General features: G+C 32.2%; 2 protein-coding genes across 2 annotated transcripts; one reads left to right on the forward strand and one right to left on the reverse strand.

Annotated features, from left to right (window-relative positions):
• Positions 1-1,182: 1,182 nt before the first annotated feature.
• On the reverse strand, positions 1,183-3,158 carry LOC148271951 (small ribosomal subunit protein uS11). The gene is made up of 3 exons (XM_088240708.1): positions 3,113-3,158; positions 2,674-2,913; positions 1,183-1,493 (listed from the first exon to the last, which is right to left on the reverse strand). Exons 2-3 carry the CDS (start codon positions 2,908-2,910, stop codon positions 1,275-1,277), a joined length of 456 nt encoding a protein of 151 aa, XP_088096834.1. The 5' UTR covers positions 2,911-2,913; positions 3,113-3,158; the 3' UTR covers positions 1,183-1,274.
• Positions 3,159-4,921: 1,763 nt separating this feature from the next.
• On the forward strand, positions 4,922-20,142 carry ash2 (Set1/Ash2 histone methyltransferase complex subunit ash2). The gene is made up of 10 exons (XM_088240709.1): positions 4,922-5,102; positions 5,240-5,418; positions 5,539-5,686; positions 7,234-7,430; positions 9,983-10,224; positions 12,151-12,331; positions 13,174-13,330; positions 14,505-14,628; positions 16,869-17,126; positions 19,666-20,142. The coding sequence occupies exons 1-10, from the start codon at positions 5,059-5,061 to the stop codon at positions 19,768-19,770; spliced, it is 1,635 nt and encodes a 544-aa protein (XP_088096835.1). The 5' UTR covers positions 4,922-5,058; the 3' UTR covers positions 19,771-20,142.
• Positions 20,143-20,489: the final 347 nt, after the last annotated feature.

The following is a 20,489-nucleotide window of genomic DNA, read 5'->3' on the forward strand; positions in this document are numbered from 1 at the left end:
TAAAGGTTTCAGCTCTTTTACTTCACAAAAGTCAACAGATGGAAGAGTTGAGGAAATGTGGATGTTCAAACATGGGCAGAATGGTAAATGTTACAGTGTGTAAAGTGGCCACTTAAACCAGCCAATGTCAGGTCATAAGCCCTGTAAATGCCTTGACTTCCATATTTCCTCTCAAAAATGTTTTCCCTCTCTGTTGAAATAAATTTACATATTATATTGTTCATATTATTTCTGACTTGTGAAAATACCCCATTATGAAGGAATCACATCAAAATAGTAATTATATACGAGATATTTTTATTAATTTAAAAAAAAAAACTTTTATTGACTCTCTGTAAAGTTGCTACATATTGCTTGGTAACTTTTTTCCTTTCCAGCATTAATATTTAATTCATCACTGGCAACATATTTGAAGGTTGTTACGCTGTGTCAAAACCACTTGGGTAATCGGGTTGTGGTCCGGGAGTCCGAGACACTGGCCACAGGACCACAACCCGATTACCCAAGGTTCGAATCCTACTCTACCCCAACATGATTCCCATTTTCTAATAGTGAGTATAATTATATAATTTATAACTCGTTGAAAATGGCCCTTATAATTAAATATTTGGGTACATCATAACAACGCAAATATTTATTTTAAAAATAAAAACTTCTTGGACAGCACTGTAGCATCCATTATCTAGGCTGATGTTACATGTATATGCGCAATGTTTGTATCTTACAATTTTACTAATATTTTCACTGTACCACAGGTAGCACTTATAGTATTATCTTTGGATTTTCAAGTGGTGTCATACTATCTATGGTGGTCAGTTTTCAGCCATTTTTAATCATTTGAGTAGCACAAATATTCAATGCTATCGTCTTGGTACCTAGCATTTTAGAGGCATTACAAAAATCTTATTTTGTAGATGGTGCATATGATATTCAAATAAGGTTGCGTGATAAAAAAAAAGTAAAAAGAGCAATGAGCGGACTCCCGGGTAGATTAGCGGGAAGACCCAGGCTGAGATGGGAGGATGAAGTAAAGAAGTACGCAGCGCAGTTTCTCCAGGTGGCAAATTGGAAGATGGCGGCTGAGGACAGACATAGTTGGAGGCGAAAGTTGCAGGAGGCTAAAGCTCGATATGGGCTGTAGTGTCATCAGAGAGAGCGAGAGAGATATAAAAAAAAGTAAAGTTTAGGTTTCAGTTTATATTTCCTGTATTACAATAAAATAACGGCTTGACAGGTGTGAGGCGAAATATAAAATAGAGTAGTAGTGCAGGCGGTTACAGCCTGCGTCCACGTCGTCCTCCCTTCCTGCGAGTGGTATCGGATGGGATGGGGGTGACATCCTCGATGCGGCCAATCTTAATGGATGAGCGAGCCAAGGCCCGAAGGGCTGACTGGGCCCCGGGTCCGGGGGTCTTGGTCTTGTTGCCTCCCGTGGCACGGAGCTTGATGTGCAGAGCTGTGATACCCAGAAGCTTACACTTTTCAGCGACATCCTATAAATTTAATTCTTATAAGACTTCTAGAAACAATATTGTTGAACTATTTTTAATAGCATTATACAAAAATTTTCAAGAGAGCATTTTTAAGTAAAATACTAAAATATTTAATACACTGTTCACTTAAAATACATCCGCACAAATAATAATTATTGATAAAATATTATAAACACACTTGTAAAACTTCTGCAGTGTAAATAGTACATTAGCGGACATAAATCAAAAACAGTTTTTTTTCTAATGTGACTTATAATAGTTTCGCATCCAGCCAACGATATTTATCAGAATATGTAAGAATATTGTCTAATATGATATTAATGATTTAACAAAGAAAAAAATAGCAGTTTTTTAAACTCCTGTTAAATTAACAAACATTTTATATGAATATAGCCACTTCACTAACCCATCCATAAAGGCGCATTACTATATTCAGTTTATTATTGTAAATATCCCAACTCAGACCCAATATTAAAGAATGTGATTTACTTATACCAAAACATATTTGGGGCTATATATGGAGATTATTTATAACGCTGTGGACAAGTCTAACATCAATTATTTTAGGAAACAAAATCAACAAGTAACATTAAATTTTTAAATTTCAAATACTAAAATCGTGAAAAAACATTCTTTTAAAAGTTATGTGACTATCATTAGTGATTTTCTGTGAAACATCATAAGAAAATTTTGTTTGTGTATTAAAAAAATGCAAGAGAATCAACAAAAAAAAATCTACTTATTAACGAGACCACATCAGCAATATGCAAGATGAGGATTGTTGCTAAGAAATACAAAAGTTTTAAAAATAGATGTTTCTTTTTTAAAAATCCTGTATTTACACAAAAACATTTTAGTAAAAACGCTTTTGGTTTTCGAGTAGTCAGTGCGAAGTTAACCTCAGAGTATTATGGGTTGTAGCATCTTAGATTTTTGACTAAAACATTCGATGATAAAATTATAACTGTTTTAAAGTTTGTGTTTAGCAGTCCGATGCAACAATGGTCGTAATAGAACTTGCCATCCATACAATGATTATTCAAAGAGTTATATTAAGTGCCAGGATGTATTTTTCCTATATTTTGATAAAACTGCAAGCTCCTAATTTCAAATAGAACCAGTTCTCAACTGGATTTTCAAACAACACCGAAGTCAGTTGAGAATAAAAATGTAAACATACCTGTGCCGCTAACATAGCAGCGTAGGGAGACGCTTCGTCGCGATCGGCTTTGACTTTCATGCCGCCAGTAACCCTGGCGATTGTTTCCCTGCCTGATAAGTCAGTAACATGGACGAATGTATCATTGAACGATGCAAAAATATGAGCAACCGCAAACACTGTTTGTCCTTCTCGGACTTGAGGTCCAAGCGAAACCTGGACTTCTTCCTTCGCAACTTTATTCCTTTTAGGTGCCATATTCTGAAACACAAAATTAAAGAAATCACTATCACGAGAATTGACAGGTTACGTTTTCACATTTGTGTTTATCATTGAAATCACTGAACGTTAAAGAAATAAAGGTAAATAAAGTATTGAAATAATTCAATATTGACCAGAACTACATATTATTTCACACCGATTGATGATTATTATATTATTTACACTAAAAAATACTCACTGCAAATCGCAGCAAAACCGCTGTCACAAAACGGAAGTTTAAAAAGGCTGATGGCTGCCGGTGTGCCAATAGAGAAAAATAAAATAATATAATATTCATTTTTAAAAGTTCTTACCTGACAGACATATTCTCTATTGTAGGTTTTTCATTCCGTTCTGTGCTAAGTTTCGCAAAAAATGTTCCATGAGATAAACGTTTGTTTAACCTCATATTGATTTTTAGAATAAAATCACATAAAAATCTTTGTGTTCTCACCGGGAAACGAACTCGGAGTCTTGACGCCTACACTATGCAGGCCACCTCAGGTTTTATATTGTAGGGGAGACCGAAAATGAAAGTAACAAAAGATGAAAGTAACAAACGAGTTTTAAAATAAAAACTTTTTGGTACAAACATTTCTGCTACTACTCGTATTATGCGTCTATCCCACTCCTCTCTCGCTTCTGTGATTCCCACGGCTCTGTCCTAGGTGGTTTTGAGTAAATTGCATAGGTCTCGGTAAAACACAACAGTAAGTTCTTTTGTAATTTTTAAAATGCTTTGTATTTTGGATAAATATTTTTTTTCAATATTTGACTTTGATGTTAAACTATGAAGATCTGTTTTTACTTTTTAAATCACAAATAAATCAACTTCTAAATCATGTTTTCCACTACAAAAGCTTGATTCTGCCTGATTTTGGAAAATCAAGAATGAGGGATGAAAGCAAAAGTTATTACTTTTTTAAAATTAAATCATACAAAAAATTATTTGTATTTTTTGTATTCCTATGATTTACAAAAAACGCAACTTGGGACAGAAAAATATTTACATAAAGGTATGGTAATAATATAATAACAAGTAATAATATAGTAACAAAAGTAATAATACGTACATGAAACTGAAATAACATTTTTTAAACACATTTTGAAATTTTCCTCTCTAATAATCTTGTGTCAGAAACCTGCTGTGTTTCAATTTTTTAAAATATTTTTTTATATGCCTTATTATACCATTTACCAACATATATGACTCGTTGTCCAAAAATCTTTCAGAAAATATATATGAGGAACACCCTTAAAGTATATATTACTTTCATTCCGATTATCCCAGTAATTTCTCAAACATGAGTTATATATGTTTGTCGAAATATTTTTTATACAGTTCGTATATTTGTCGCCATTGTTTTTTTATCATGCTTCAATGAATATTAAAAAAAATAATAATACTGGTACCTTTAGTATTATTTCGTTCTTCTTTCATCATCATCATCATCAGTCCCTTTTTGTAGTAAAGTGTGCGTTTTAGTGTTTTTCAATAGTGAATAGGGCATTGCATTGGTACATCATTCGCAGCGTATCTTTATCATTTTTGTTACATGAAGGTAGGATGATCAGTCTTATGCTTCAGGTACCAGTCCAAGGAACTGTGAAATATTTTAGTTTAAAAACACCATTTAAAAATATAATCTATGTCAGCCATGTCAGTAATCAAACGTTTTTTTACCATGTTACAATCATCACATGCCTTGTTACAACTATTCCTAGGGGTCAGGATGGTTATAACAAATTCCGTCTTTGCATTTTATTTTCATAGCTGTCAAATTTTAAAAATCATCCATATAGCGGAAGAAATAAGAAACATAAAAACCAATGACTGCCATAACTTATTGTAAGCAAACAAAAGATATGAACACAAAATTGAAAATTGTTGCTTCTTCCTCTACCGTTTTAGGTTGAAATCGTTTGCCAAAAGTCATATTTCAATTTATAATCTGTGCATTTGTCGTTGATCGTTGATAATGTATGGTTAAAGTTCTACATTATCTCTGGATATTTATGTTGATATCTCTGGAGTAAATGCTGACAGCCAGCGGCTTTAAAACTATCGAGTGTTTAAACATTTAAAAATTTGATATAATTGTCAAATATCTCGTAATACTCCTGTAAAAATAAACATCCATTTTTATGGAAATGTTTAAAAATAACGAACAGCAAGGCAGTTGCTACTGGTGAGTTGTTATCACAAAATTATAATAGTAATACCAATATTGCACTATGCTTCTTCACTATCAAAAAAAAATATATTTAATCATTTTTAGTAAATAGTTTTACAACGGTTTTTTAATGGTATTTATGATTTTTTTAGTGGGAAGGAGAGAAATCTCAATATTGTTGAATTGTTGTGTGCTGCATGCACAAGATGGTATCATGAATCTTGTATAGGGTACCAATTGGGGAAATTGGTGCCCTTCATGACAAATTACATGTTTGTCTGTAAAAATTGTTCGCCAACAGGCCTCGAGAGCTTTAAGAAAAATCAAGCACGTAAGTCACAATTTACAGTTATTTCAATAAATTCAAAAGAAACCTTTATTCATCCTGTATTTTTAGGGTTTTTTTTTTAAATGGTGTCTATTGTTTACCAGTTGACATATTCTGTTTTAGCTTTTCCACAAATGTGCATAACAGCTTTAGCTAATTTACAACAAGATAGTGCAAAGGAAGGAAAAAATAGAACAGTGTTCAGCAAAGATCGTGATATTATTCCATACATCGATCAATATTGGGAGGCAATGACAACTATGCCTAGAAGGTACGACTTCATAATATTTTGTATAAAACTTGTCCAAATGTTTTGAGTTTTATTTGTTCTGTCATTTAGGTGTTTTCTTTCTCTTGTTGGGTCTTTCTTTTTCAAAATATTTTGCACACGCACATCTACCTAATGTATAAGATTCTTTTAGTTTTGTAAGTTAGTTTATATTTTCAATGACAACAATAATTATTTCTGCCATAAGTGGCTATCGACAAACTATTCAATCAAAATAAACTAAGAATGGAACATTACATTTATGTACACATTTGTATTTAATTATTATTTTTTAGTTTCCTTTATTATCTTTTTTAAAAATTTTTATTTTAAGCGAGCAGCTTAAGGCTGATATGCTTAAATCGGTTTTAATGATTCCTGATTTTATTATACTACTTATAATTTATCCATTCTGCTCGCCTCGTGATCTAGTTGTCAGCGCGTTTGCATACCATGCAGTTGGTTAGCAAAAAATACCGATTTAAATAGGTGTTCTTACACTGAAATATTTCGTAGTCCCTGGACCTGAACCTGAAGCGAAAGACTTTATCTGGCCTTCATGTAACAAAAAATTATCGATACTCACTATGATTGGTGTACCAATTGATGATGATTTACCTGAATATTTCAGTTTTAGAGCCATTTTTCAACTAGTTAATAATGCAATAGTAAAAATTAGGACTCAAGTTGTCATTATTGAGCGGGGCTCAAACCTTAGAACTATGTAACCATAACCCGATTTTTTATAGTTAAACATAGGATGCGTTTTTATGTATAGTAAATGTAAACTTACAACAACCATATTAAACCATTAGAAACTGTTCAAAAATTTGTATTTAAAATAATGCTTTACAAAAATCACACTTTTCCCTCTTTCCAATTGTTCCAAGAAGCTAAACTTTTAGACATAAGACAAATATATTGTTTTCAATGTTTAAAATATATATTTAAGAACCAAAATTTATTTACAAGTAATTCAAATAGATCCAGTCAAAGAAAGACATACCACATTGTAAAACGAGGCTCGCACAGGACACACATATTTTATAGGCCCAAAAATTAAAAATTCTTTTTTCACTGATAATATTTCATTGATTCCAAACTTTCGTAATTTTCCTTCTTTTACAAAAAACACGCACTATCCTGGATTCAAACTAAAGCTATGAACTCTTTTTTTCTGTGATATATTTTGTTGTCTTTTAATAATAAGGAATATTTTTATGTTTATTTAAATATTTTTTATTTCCTTTTTTAATTACTATATAAAAAAAATAAAACATAATCTTTTACAGAATATTTTATTTTCTTTTTCTTATGTTACACAAAAATATAACTGTCTATTTATTATAGGAGCAAAAATTAATTAACATTTTCTTGTATACCCACGAACAGGCCATGCCTCTGTGGGATTTTTTTGTTTACTATTAATATGTATTTCATTGCTATGTAATTATTCTTTATTTTTTTAATACTCTGTTTTACCTCTTATGTATATTGTAAAAAAAACAAAAAAATTTAAACAAAAAAAAAAAAAAAAAACTGTTTTCTAGGGTTACGCAATCTTGGTACGCAACGGTGCAACGAGCTCTTGTGAGGGATATTCAACATCTCTTTACTTATGAGGAAAGTAAAACTGATGGCCAGATGTTTGGTCTTGTGTCTTCAGATGTTACCAACATAAGGCCCAATTACGATGCCATGATCAAGGGTGGTCAACTCAAAGTGACAGACATGGGAGTGGCACATGGTAAATAGATATTTATGCCCTTTTACTATTTAGTTTATCTGTTTTTAATCAATTCTAATCTAACTAAACTAACAACATCATTCTGGTTTACTGTTTTTCATTTTAACTACCATAAATCATAACAAATATTCATCGCTATCCTGCGAGGAGAGGTGAAGGTTTCAGACTCTCCAAGACAAGAATCTAGGTAACTCGAAAAAGTCTGTATCCTAAAGGACTTAATATGTTTAATGAGTTGCCAATAGAGATTATGAATGCTGGGTCTATCGCATCGTTTCATGAGATGGCGATGATGTTTGTTTTTAACAAACATCTATATAAGTAGATAGAGTATCATCGGAAAGCGTCTGGATTTTATAACAATGTTTTGTTTTTGAAATTATTTTTGTATATATATTGTTTATTAGTTAAGGTATAATTAGGTGTTCAAATTTTATTTGTAAAACTATCTAAAATAAATGGACAGGAGCTGGCAGCCGACAGAGATGCTTGGAGGATCTTTGTGGACACCAGATGCTCCAACTAGGGAGCGGACATGGAATAATAAAAAATAAATCAAATAAATACATTTCACAAATACATTTAAAGTGTAATGTGGTAAAGTAATAAAGTAAACCTGTTTAAAAAAAAAATGTAATGGATTTTGATTTTCATTATAAATAGTTGATGATGTCGTAAATTCTGGATTAGAGGACCAGAGATTTGAACACCGCTTTATCAGAACTTTTTTCTGAGATGGTTATTTATAAAAACATTTTTAAAATCCTTTTTTTCTATTATAATAAAATTTCTTTATCGACCTATGCGTATATCATACCTACATTCAAAAAACTTTTATTCTGAGTATCTAAATTGGAGTCGTAATTAATTTTGGGAAAAATTTAAGACAATTTATTAATCTGAGAAATATCAGAATTATCATAAGCTTTAAATAAATTTAGTATTATTTTTCAGTTCAGTTCAGTGCCGAATAAATCTGCGTTTATTGTAAAGCATAGTATTATTATGATCTGTTTGCAGAACAGTGAAGAAGGTACTCTCTATTCTATGTGCTGACAAGTCTCTAAAATAGAAGCTTAGTGGCTTATTCCTTTAAAAAAAATAAAAAAAAGATAGAATTATGTTTTTTACAATAAATATGTATCAAATAAATGTAGATTATCTTTTTTTTCGAACTAAGAAATTTTAAATACCAAACTAATAAAAACTCCGGAACTTAAATAGTATTTTTAAAAAAAGAATGCCAAAAGCAAATGTGGATAGCTTGCCTTCAGCGAGGCATATACTTAACTGAATATTTTTGCATTTCAATGTACCCATCCATATACCCGAGTCCAATACATATGTATTCATACATACCGAGGTACACATACTTATGTATCTCTTAATGGTGATATGAGCATTCAATGCTTAGTGATAACAGTTTTCTTGATAACTAAAATCAGCTTTGTTACAATATGTATTTGGAGATAGTGAAAGATTAATAATATTCTTGTGATTCTAATAAATCAAGTTAAATATAACTGTGTTAAATATTATGGATGGTTTGTATGGAACTTTTAATTTTGTTATTTCTGTTAAGTGTGTATTATATTACTACATAAAATTCATATGCCATTTGTTACAATTAGCTTTTTGTATGTATGGCCAGTTTATTATGGATTTAAAAGTCTAATATAAAGAAATTTAATAAGTTTAAATATTTTTGCACACTTTTTCGAGTTTTATTGTTTTCTTGACAAAGCAGTTAAGATTTTATTAATAATTCAACAAAACTTAAATCAGAGTTAGGTAGGTTCTGTTTTTATGTTGTGTTAACTAAATTATTTATTTATTCAGTTGGCATTTGTTTTGTTGAACTCCGTTACAATCTTATTTTTTTAATTAAACACTGATTTGAGTCTACTAATTTTGAATTTCATTCTAATATTGAAAACACAATGGCAATTTTTGAACCAAATTAGCAATTCCGCTTCTTATGATGTAATAGTTAAAGTATTATATTTTTTATAATATTATGATTAGGTTTTTATATTGTTGTGAGCACTAGTATAGGTTGTATTTCAGAAATTGGTGGATGAAGGATACAGTTCTGTGTGTAATAGAACCAGAACCCTGGACAAGCATTTTCGACTCGATGACTGCTCTGGTAAAAATCCCAAAAATCAAGTGGGGATAAGTCAGCCTCGTAGTGTAGTGATTGGAGCATTACCTACCTTTCTTGAGGTCTTGGGTTCGATTCCTGGCAGGGTTAACGTGAAGTGTTTGTTTTAATGATGGTTTAACATTGCAATATTTTACTGTCCCTGGACTTATCTTCCATGCAACAAAAATGATCTTGATACGCTGCGATTAAAGTGCCAATGCAGTGCCCTATACACCACTGGGTGTGGATAAAGAAATTAAATTTAAAACAAAAATAAATATAATTTAAAAAACAAAATAGAAAAAATGTCCTGAATAATTTTAAACATGCCTACTTTATTTACACTTTGCATTTTGCAGAGTTTACAGAAATAGATTTTGTGATAGTTTTGTTGTAAATTTTCCAGTTCCTCAACAAGGTGCGTTGAAAGGGCGCTCTGCTAAACGCCGGCCCGAGGGAGGAATTGGGGCCGGCGGGGGTGTGGGGGGCAAGAAGGGGCGGGGCGGGGGTGCAGGGGGCGGCGGCACGGGGGATACAGCCACCGCCCCCCGCCTTCCCTCGCACGGCTACCCAGCGGACCATCCCTTTAACAAGGATGGATACAGATACATTCTAGCTGAGCCTGATCCTCACGCCCCATTTAGACAGGTAATAAATAATGTTTTCACAGGGGTTTTAATGTTGATTGATGTTTATCAATTTATTTATTTTTTCAGTTTCAGTACTGAAATACGGCATTTATTGACAAAAAACAAATAGTTGCTTGACATGTAAAATTGCAACAGAATGCACTGAAACCTGTTTTACACGGTTTTGAAATTACGCGGTCCAAAAATTAATTAAAATTATTTTGAAACATAAATTTAACAATCTGTGTGTGTGTGTTAAATAATTATACTATTTGTTATTGGAATGCCTCACATCACTCTTTTACTTACTAGGCATATAATATAAATATGATAGTGATATTGAATAATCTTTATGATTTTTTAAAGTATTTTGATGTTATGTTATATTTAAGAAAATAATTAAATTTTTCACAAGTTGGGAATAATGTTAAAAATATAATCAATATTTAGAGTCAATTTTTGCGATTCCAATGATAGAACTATCAATGTATTAAAAATATGTTTTCATTTATAGTTATCCGGTTAAATGAGCACATACAAAATGACTCGCAGTTGGCATCATGTCATTTTGACGTCACGCGTTATGACCGCCGACTACGCTTCTAATAAATATTGTGTCATACGTGCGACCCACAGGGCGCGAAACGTCTCGTTTTCTGATAATTCAAAATATGCATATTTCTTTGTAAAAAATTTATCCGACGTCACACGAAAAAAATATTAGTACCATTACCATTGTGATTTTTGCTTATTTACAAATAAAAATAATGTAAAACCATGAAAAGACCTCATTAGTAAACAATTAATTATTTTTTCAAATTCCGAATTTATTTTTTTTTACAAGGAAACATCCAGCATTGTTCCTTTTTTAAGGTACTTTTTTTTTTTTACACAGTACTGTGTGAAACCTATCCCCCGAGTAAAAAGAGGTTTCAGTGTATTCCTAGCAGCTTTACTAGATACATAAATACCTGTTCATAAGCCATAATAATATTTTTGAAAATACATTTTTGTTTTCTTCTGAGAATCTATACAATACTATAATTGTTACGGACGTCAACACTAGAAGCGGCCTTTTTAGGGACTGCCACCGCGCTAGATTATGTACTCAGAATTAGGGATTTCGGTATGTGCTGCCCCTCCAATAAAGACTAGTATTTGTTACTATATTTTCATACCGAGGCATTTAGAATAGGTATTTAGTTTTTATTATTATTAATTAGTTGACTGCCGCCGCTAGACTGCCGTAAAAGTTGGAGGGGTAAATGCGTATATATGTGGAGGGAGGGAGACGGATAGAGCAGGCGGGCGGCTTCCTCTACCGCTGTCTCTCTCCGTGCGGTATGCGCCGATGGTATAAAACATGCATTGAAAAATAAACAATCATTTTTTTCATGGTTTAACCTTTTCTAAGATGAATACCTTCATGTGATGGTTTTAGTGTAGCATAAAAGTGGCCAAAGAAAGTGTTTTATTTATTCAAATTAATATACAATATTTTAAAGACAACTCATATTTCATCATCCCTATCAGTGTTGTAGTCATAAAGCTAATATATAAAAAATACATAATTAAAAAATAAAGTTAAAGTTCTGAACAAGTTTTGAAATGTCATTGTTATATCACACCTCCGATTAAATAGTCATAATTGAAAAAATTACTTTCTTTATGATAATTGAGATTTTCTTCAAAAAATGTAATTCCACTTTTAAGACAAATTTATTTACATTTTTAAGACACTTTGTCATTGCTTTGAAGGGAAAAACAACAAAAACAAAATAAAGGAAAAACGGTTTTAGTTTTTTGACTCTCCCGGAAATTCTGTTTTTTTGAGTTATGTCTATTTTATTGGGTATGCGATATGTTGATTTTTAAAGCAGAGAAACAAATGAGAGGCATTTGGATTTACTTGCAATAGTTTGATTAGAATATTATGTTATTTTAGGAGTTCGACGAGAGTAACGAATGGTCTGGCAAGCCCATTCCTGGGTGGCTATACCGGGCCATGGCGGGAGGTGGAGGAGTCCTTCTGGCATTACACGACCGGGCCCCGCAGCTGCGCCTGTCCGAGGACCGGTTGGCTGCCACCGGCGAGAAGGGCTACTGTATGGTGCGAGCCACTCACGGTCAGTCACCTTACACTTTTTTACACTCTGATACAAAACTCAATTTCAACTTCTGTTTGTAATGGCTAAGATGCTTGCTTCACGTACGGGTGTTAGGGTTAGATTTTGAAGTCAATTAGACTTATTTTTTTTTTACTAAGAACAAGAAATTTTCCATGACCTCTATTAATTAAGCTTCACTTCCATACATTACGGTCTGTTGCAGTTTTTGTGGACTGTATAAATAAATTGGCCTTCGATTTTAGTTCAATCTTTTCTTGCTCGTTTATTGGAATTTGTAGTTATAACACTTAGATAATTATATTATTTAAAATATTATAATTTTAAAAAATTTGTATCCTTATGATTTACCCAAATAGTTTTATTTAGGGTGCAATTTTTAACGAGTTTTAAATCACTCACTATTAGAAAAAAATGTAATTGAGTTATGGTAGTGGGGTTCGAATCGCGGACCTCTATTCCGTGAGTCCGAGACACTAGTCACAGGACCACAACGCGGCTGGCTAAACTCTTGGGGGCCAATCTTTAAAAAGTATGTTTAAACGAGGTATCATATTTATTGACAGTTGCATCGATCTGAATGCAGAAAATAATTCTAAATAATAAACTATAAGTGAACCTACTTAATAGAAAATCCTAACAAGGTCAGTAACAGGACTTGTGTTACCAAAACTCAAAACACTAAGAGTTTAGGTATGTTTGATTTTATAACAGAGATTGAAGTCCAAGAATGGACGCAGCAATCTGCTGTAACAAGTGTCTCGAAGATGCGGTGGTGGACCTGGCTTGCTCCAATATTTTATAGGTGACAATAAAATATTAAGTATAATATAATATTCTAGGAGTGACTCGGGGGAATTGGTATTGGGAAGCGACAGTAGAAGAAATGCCAGAAGGCTCCGCTACACGTATGGGCTGGGGACAAGCCTATGCTAATCTCCAGGCTCCCCTTGGATATGATAAGTTCGGCTATTCCTGGAGATCACGCAAAGGAACCCGGTGACTATACATTTAATGTTTAAAATCAATATTCTGCTTTATATTAACCCTTGTGTCTCATGTAACATGAGTCCCTCTGTCCCATTTGAAAAAATCTAATTAACTCCCTAGGAAGGAAATCCAGCCTGTCTGCAAACATTAGAACATACTCAAATCATTGTTGAATTAACTAACTTGTAAAAAAAGAAGTATAAAAATTAGATAGTTGTTTTCAGGCGTTGCCTAGTAGGTGAATTGGTTCAGCCCGATGAATCTCACTCACATGATAAAGGTTTCAGTTCTTTCACTTTACACAAGTTAACAGATGGAAGATTTGAGGAAATGTGGATGTTGAAACATAGGCAGAATGGTGAATGTTACACAGTGTTTGAAGTGGCCGCTCAAACCAATCTATTTTAATTTATTTGGGAAATCAACAGTTTTACATACATATTTAAAGTAAACAAACAGATATAGTGTATAAACTCAGAACTAATAACAGATTTTCACATAGTATACAAAGTTAGTAAAGAAAATATATTACACATCAAAAAAATACATATAATTTATACATATAAAAATGTTATTTTCATGTACTCAAATTTCAAAGAATTTTTTTATATTTATTTTAAGAACATTAAGTTACTGTAAATTGGGCGGGATTAGGACAAGAATGCTTGAAGAGAGGATAAGGAGGGGAAGGGAGATGTACATATTTATTATCATAATGTCTACTAAGTTACATAATGTATTTTTAGTGTAAATTTTAAATCTGACAGAGTGATGTTTGTGTAATCTATATTTGTAAATTTTGTATTGTACACTGAAAAAGTCCTATGAAAAAAGGCATTTTTAACATACGATGTTTTACTTATTGGTACATGAAACAGGTGGTACCGTCTACAAATCCTGGCTGGCACATGTATTGTTATTAAACCAAGCAGCTCTGTACAGTCAACCATTCCTATCATAATGACAGCTCATAAGCCCTGTAAATCCCTAGACTTTCATATTCCCTTCTCAAAAATGTTTTACCTCTTTGTTGCAAAAAAGTATATATATTAGTTAAATTTTTGTTTTTAAATACCTGAATTAAAAAAAATCTCATCTTTTGCTTTATGTAATACAACATTACAGCACTGTTCACAGAGGAATCCAGAGTTGAAATAAATTGTATAAACTTACATTATTTTAGGTTTCACGAATCGCACGGGAAACATTATAGTCCTGGATATGGAGAGGGCGATACTCTCGGTTTCCTTATATGTTTACCCGACTCGAACCAAGTTAGTCATATACCCAATACGTACAAGGACAGAGTGAGTATTATCTTTATAAAAAGTTCATTCTTTAATAGCGTGTTTGTTTTGCCGAACTTTTACTTAAATATTAAGTGGATTTACATACCTTAATGTGGAAGATATCGAGGGTGCCATAAGTATAAAAAAATGTGTAAAAAAGGTCAAGTATGACATTTAATAGAGTTTGGAATGTTGTAGATTGACACCAAACTGCTACAACTTAGTTCATGATCTTTATCTATTATCTCCTTCCTCCCGGCTGCACGTCCCATTCACTCGGGGTCAGCCTTTCTAGTTCTCAGTCTACACGTCGGACTAGATTTGTTGTTTGGTTTATTTATCGATAATCTAACACGAAATATTTATTGAGTGTCAAAATTAACAATTCAATATATTAAAAAAAAAAATTGTTATTCAGTGTATATTACGAAATAATCATTATATGTAATAAGTTGTTTAATATTGGCAGGTTGTAAAAAATTGCAAATGTCCAGATGCATTTAGACTTGTAGCACTTGAGTGCGGCGACTAGAGTCTTGGGGCGAGGGGCGTGCAATATGTGTAGAATTTCTAAGCATTTGACGTTTAAGTCTCAATCGAGATGTAACAGATACATCTTTACGTATTTTCCAAGTATTATTTATTTGACTATAAAATAATTTATTTGATTAAAACTATTTGACTGTAGTCTTTTTTACATGGTTGAAATTTACTCGACTAATTTCCATATTTAAATATTATTATTTATTTGTCTGTCTCGTGATCGAGTGGTTGGCGCATTTCTCTACCATGCAAGAAATCTCTGGCTCAATTCCCGACATGGTTGGCATGAAATATTTATTTAGCAAGGTGTTTTTACACTGTAATAGTTCATAGTACCTGGACCAGCATCTAAAGCGTGGGATTGACCATCTTGTCTTCATGTATCTAATAAATTATATACAACAGCATCGAAAGCGTGAAATTGACCATTAATTAATTATTAATTATGGATAACTTATATAGCGCCATTTTCGTAATAAAATACCTCAAGGGCGCTTTACATGGTGATTCTATTGTTAAGTTAATTTAATTGAAGCTTTTAAATTTGTAATTTTCTTCATGTATCTAATAAATTATACAGGGTGTTCTTTAAACCCTGCCACATCCGAAACCACTATGATCAGTACGGGGAAAAAAGACATATTTAAAAAAACATTTAGAACGAAGATTTAAAAAAAAAAATGGTTGACGGTGTATCAGACTCCCCCCTTCCCCCTCATTTCTGCCCTGCAGAAATAACCAACCATTTGTTTTTCTTAAATATTTTATTTTTGTAAATTTTATTCCTTCTAAAAAAATATTTTAATGTGCCAATATGTCTTCTTGCTCATACTGATCATCGTGGTTTCGGATGTGACAGGGTTTAAGGAACACCATGTATACAATGTAATAACTAGTACATTCACGGAGACTGGACCGCTGTGCATGTGCAAACCACGAGCCCACTGCGTGATATCGCATGATTGGCCTATTTCACACCATGGCAAAAATCTACACGGCATGATAAAATACAATACGGTGGATCGATATTTATTGTTTTACAATTATTTACTTATTTGATGCCTGGCAAACGCAATAACCAGTACACCATGAGACGGACTAATCTCCAGTCGATTTCCTTTTGCAGGATTTTTACCTTGATTCAAATAAAGTTATCATTATAATCTCTTTAGTAAAGTTTTACCATATTATTTGAATCGGGTTGTGGTCTCGTGGCTAGTGTTGCGGACTCATGGATCAGAGGTCCGGAGTTCGAACCCCACTCTACCCCAACTTGATTTCCATTTTCTAATAGTGAGTTATTTACAACTCGAATATTTCTTTTTTAAAAAATAATAAATTAACCGAGGTGTTTTTATCGATACTTTTATTAAAGTCATTAACTATGGAGTTTTATAAAAAAAAACAAATAATATAAATATTATCAAATTTTAACAGATACTAACGAATCTAATAAATGTCAATCCACTATAATTTTATAATGCCGTTTAGATTAAGATGATATGTGTCGAATTGGCTATTCTCCGTCGGGTATCACGGAGCTGGTTTGTTTATTTGGAAATTCTTGTTATAATTTTTATTTGTGTCCTACTCAAGTCTTAAAATAAAAATAAAATAAATTATCTGCTGCAATCGGTGCACTAATGCCGGTGCCAGAAAGAAGAATAAAATAAATTATTTATGTATTTTAAATCCATTTTTAATTTTGATTTCAGCCCCTCGTCAAGTTTAAAAGTCATCTTTATTATGAAGATAAAGATAACATTCAAGAATCTCTTAACAATCTCAAACCTCTTCAAGGGAGTAAAATAATATTTTTTAAGAATGGAGAAAATCAGGGTGAAGCATTTTTAGATATTTATGGGGGGTGTTATTACCCATCCGTTTCACTGCACAAGAATATTACTGTCAGTATTAACTTTGGACCCAATTTCAAGTACGCCCCCACGGATTGTGATATAGAATATAGAGGGGTAAGTTTTTTTTACCTAATATTTGATATATTTCATGTATGCATATACATAATCATCATCAAACCCTTATCTGCATCTGATGGTGCATAGAGCACTGAATTGGTACAATCAATGCAGCGTATTTTGATCAACTGTTACATCTGGCTGTTGATTCAACTAACTAAATTGGTACAATCAATGCAGCGTATTTTGATCAATTGTTACATCTGGCTGTTGATTCAACTAACTGAATTGGTACAATCAATGCAGCGTATTTTGATCAACTGTTACATCTGGCTGTTGATTCAACTAACTGAATTGGTACAATCAATGCAGCGTATTTTGATCAACTGTTACATCTGGCTGTTGATTAAACTAACTGAATTGGTACAATCAATGCAGCGTATTTTGATCAACTGTTACATCTGGCTGTTGATTCAACTAACTGAATTGGTACAATCAATGCAGCGTATTTTGATCAACTGTTACATCTGGCTGTTGATTCAACTAACTAAATTGGTACAATCAATGCAGCGTATTTTGATCAACTGTTACATCTGGCTGTTGATTCAACTAACTGAATTGGTACAATCAATGCAGCGTATTTTGATCAACTGTTACATCTGGCTGTTGATTAAACTAACTGAATTGGTACAATCAATGCAGCGTATTTTGATCAACTGTTACATCTGGCTGTTGATTCAACTAACTGAATTGGTACAATCAATGCAGCGTATTTTGATCAACTGTTACATCTGGCTGTTGATTAAACTAACTGAATTGGTACAATCAATGCAGCGTATTTTGATCAACTGTTACATCTGGCTGTTGATTCAACTAACTGAATTGGTACAATCAATGCAGCGTATTTTGATCAACTGTTACATCTGGCTGTTGATTCAACTAAGTGGTATAAAAAGGACATATAAAAATGAGTATTTTCAGACGTTGTTTAGTAGGTGAAATAATTCAGCCAGATGAATCTCACCCAAATTAATAAAGGTTTCAGCTCATTTTCTTCACAACAGTCTACAGATGGAAGAGTTGAGGAAATTTAGATGTTTAAACATAAGCTGAATGGTGAATTTTACACAGTGTGTAATGTGGCCACTTAAACCAGCCAATGACATTATACTTTTTATTTTTTCAGCATTTACTTTGTGGAATAACATTTTGAATATATTTAAAATAAAACACTTTGTATAAATAGACCACATACGAGTTTAATATTGTAACACAACTAGTTTCAGATATTCTGATTACCCATCATCAGGTGTAACTATTAACGTTAATATAAACATTGTTAAAAAAATGTTAAAATAAAAAGGGTTAAAATAAAAAGTTAATAGTTACGAGTCATCAGAATACCTGAATCTAGTTGTGTTATAATATTAAACTCGTTTGTGGTCTATATATATACAAAGTGTTTTATTTGATATGTATTCAGGGGAGAATGTCATAAGTCATAAGCCCCGTAAATGTCTAGAATTCCGTATTCACCTTTCGAATAAATTTTCTTTTCTTTTGCAATAAATTTCAAAAGTAATGAGGAAGTTCAGTGCTACGGGAATTTGGATTTAAAAAATGTTGCCTTACGTGCAGTAAACATTATACCATGAAATTGTACGGCGAAGTTTCTTCACAAAAATTATCTTAATAAAAAAGAACTACTTTGAATGACATCACTAGTTCTTCCGAATCAATCGACAATGATGGAGTGTTGTGATAGATTTCCAATTCAATTCACTAATCATCAGAACTCACCGAAGAGAACTTGTGTCGTCACACACAAAGTAATTTCAAAATAACAAAACAATTTTTTTTGGCTTAGTTTGATAGTCTATGAACAAATATATATATATATATTTTAAAAACCATTGACCTTCCTTATTAGTTCAATTAATATTTAATTAATCAATTAATAGTAAAAAGATAATATCAGATTTCTCTGTCAAATCAATGTATGTAGGTAGGAAGGTGTTTGATTTTCCGTTGCAAATTAAATTTTTAATAATAATTGTTTATTGATTTTATAAACGCCCAGAGGGCTCTTACAATGTACAGTAAAAAGTACATAAAGCATTGTAGAAAATAACATAAAATAAAATCATAACTATTACATTAAACATGTAATTAATTCTAAAAAAAGAAAAATTAATAATAATAGCTAGCAAGCAATAGCCGACTGTTGCCTGCTAGGATAGTATTTTTAAAATTTTTATTATACATTGAAAAAAAAACTGTTTTACCAGAATTAATATAAATATTTTATCTGTTAATTGAAGCATAAGAAAAATAAAAATTTCATGGGTGAGGATTCGATCGATATACACCTTACCAAAGTATTTGGAGATCTCGTCAACTGGAAGCGTGGTGACTTTTGTAAACCGGCTACTCGGTGGTCGAAAGAGGTGAAGGTCTGAGGCCGGGGGTCCTGCAGCTGACTTTTGCGGGCAGAATGGGCCCGTACATAGGACAGACGCAATCAATCACTTCTAGTCTTAGAGTAATAATAATAATAATAATTATCCATGTTTTATTGTTTTTTTTAATGTTACAGATGTATGACAAAGCTGAAGAAACAATTTGTGAGCAAACCATGGCTGATACGCTTTACCTTACTGAAAATGAAGGGAAACTAAGATTAGATAATTTCAACATTTGATGGTTTGAGTAGCGGCAGTTATAAGTAATGGAAGTCACATCATACTATAAAAAATATATTTTAAATGATGGATTGACTTAGTCCTACTTGAAATAATATCCAACTGCTGTTCTAAATTTTTTGTATATGTGTTTCGATTAAATATCAGTCTTAAGTTATGTAAAGTAAACTATTTGATCTTATCCTCGACTGATACAGAATACTGAATATCTTTGTGTACTAATTTTAAGAAAGAAAAATATTTTTTATTGTAAAATGAAATATTTCTTAAGTCCTGTAACATTAGCTTATTTATAAGGTAGCTGATGGATGTCATATAATAACTCAAATGATCTTTTGGGGAATTGTTTTAATTAAAAAATCTGAAGTTCATTCTGTGTCATTAGTTAACCCCTTCAGACCTAAATGAATTCCTATGGATATAAAAAATATTTTGCATTCTGTATGTAGGTACTACAGGAATTATTTGAATAAAATGTAATATTTTTATTTTTTTTATTTTTCATACTTTGGGCAATTATTTAACATTAATGTTAGACGAACACTGGGTAAACTGATAATAAATTGACCAAATTTACGAGACATGTGTTATTCTTATTCTTAGAGGTGGGGGTCAGTGCTATGCAAGCTCCTGACGTCACTGCGACCTGTAAAGATGTTTGTATTGTGACGGGTCCCCGTGAATAGTTCTCGCCCTCCAAGCCCAGGTCTATAAAGAG

Source organism: Micrasema longulum, unplaced genomic scaffold, assembly GCF_059751315.1.
Source record: "Micrasema longulum isolate JH-2025_06_02 unplaced genomic scaffold, ASM5975131v1 h1tg002567l, whole genome shotgun sequence".
Classification (NCBI taxonomy): Eukaryota; Metazoa; Arthropoda; class Insecta; order Trichoptera; family Brachycentridae; genus Micrasema; species Micrasema longulum.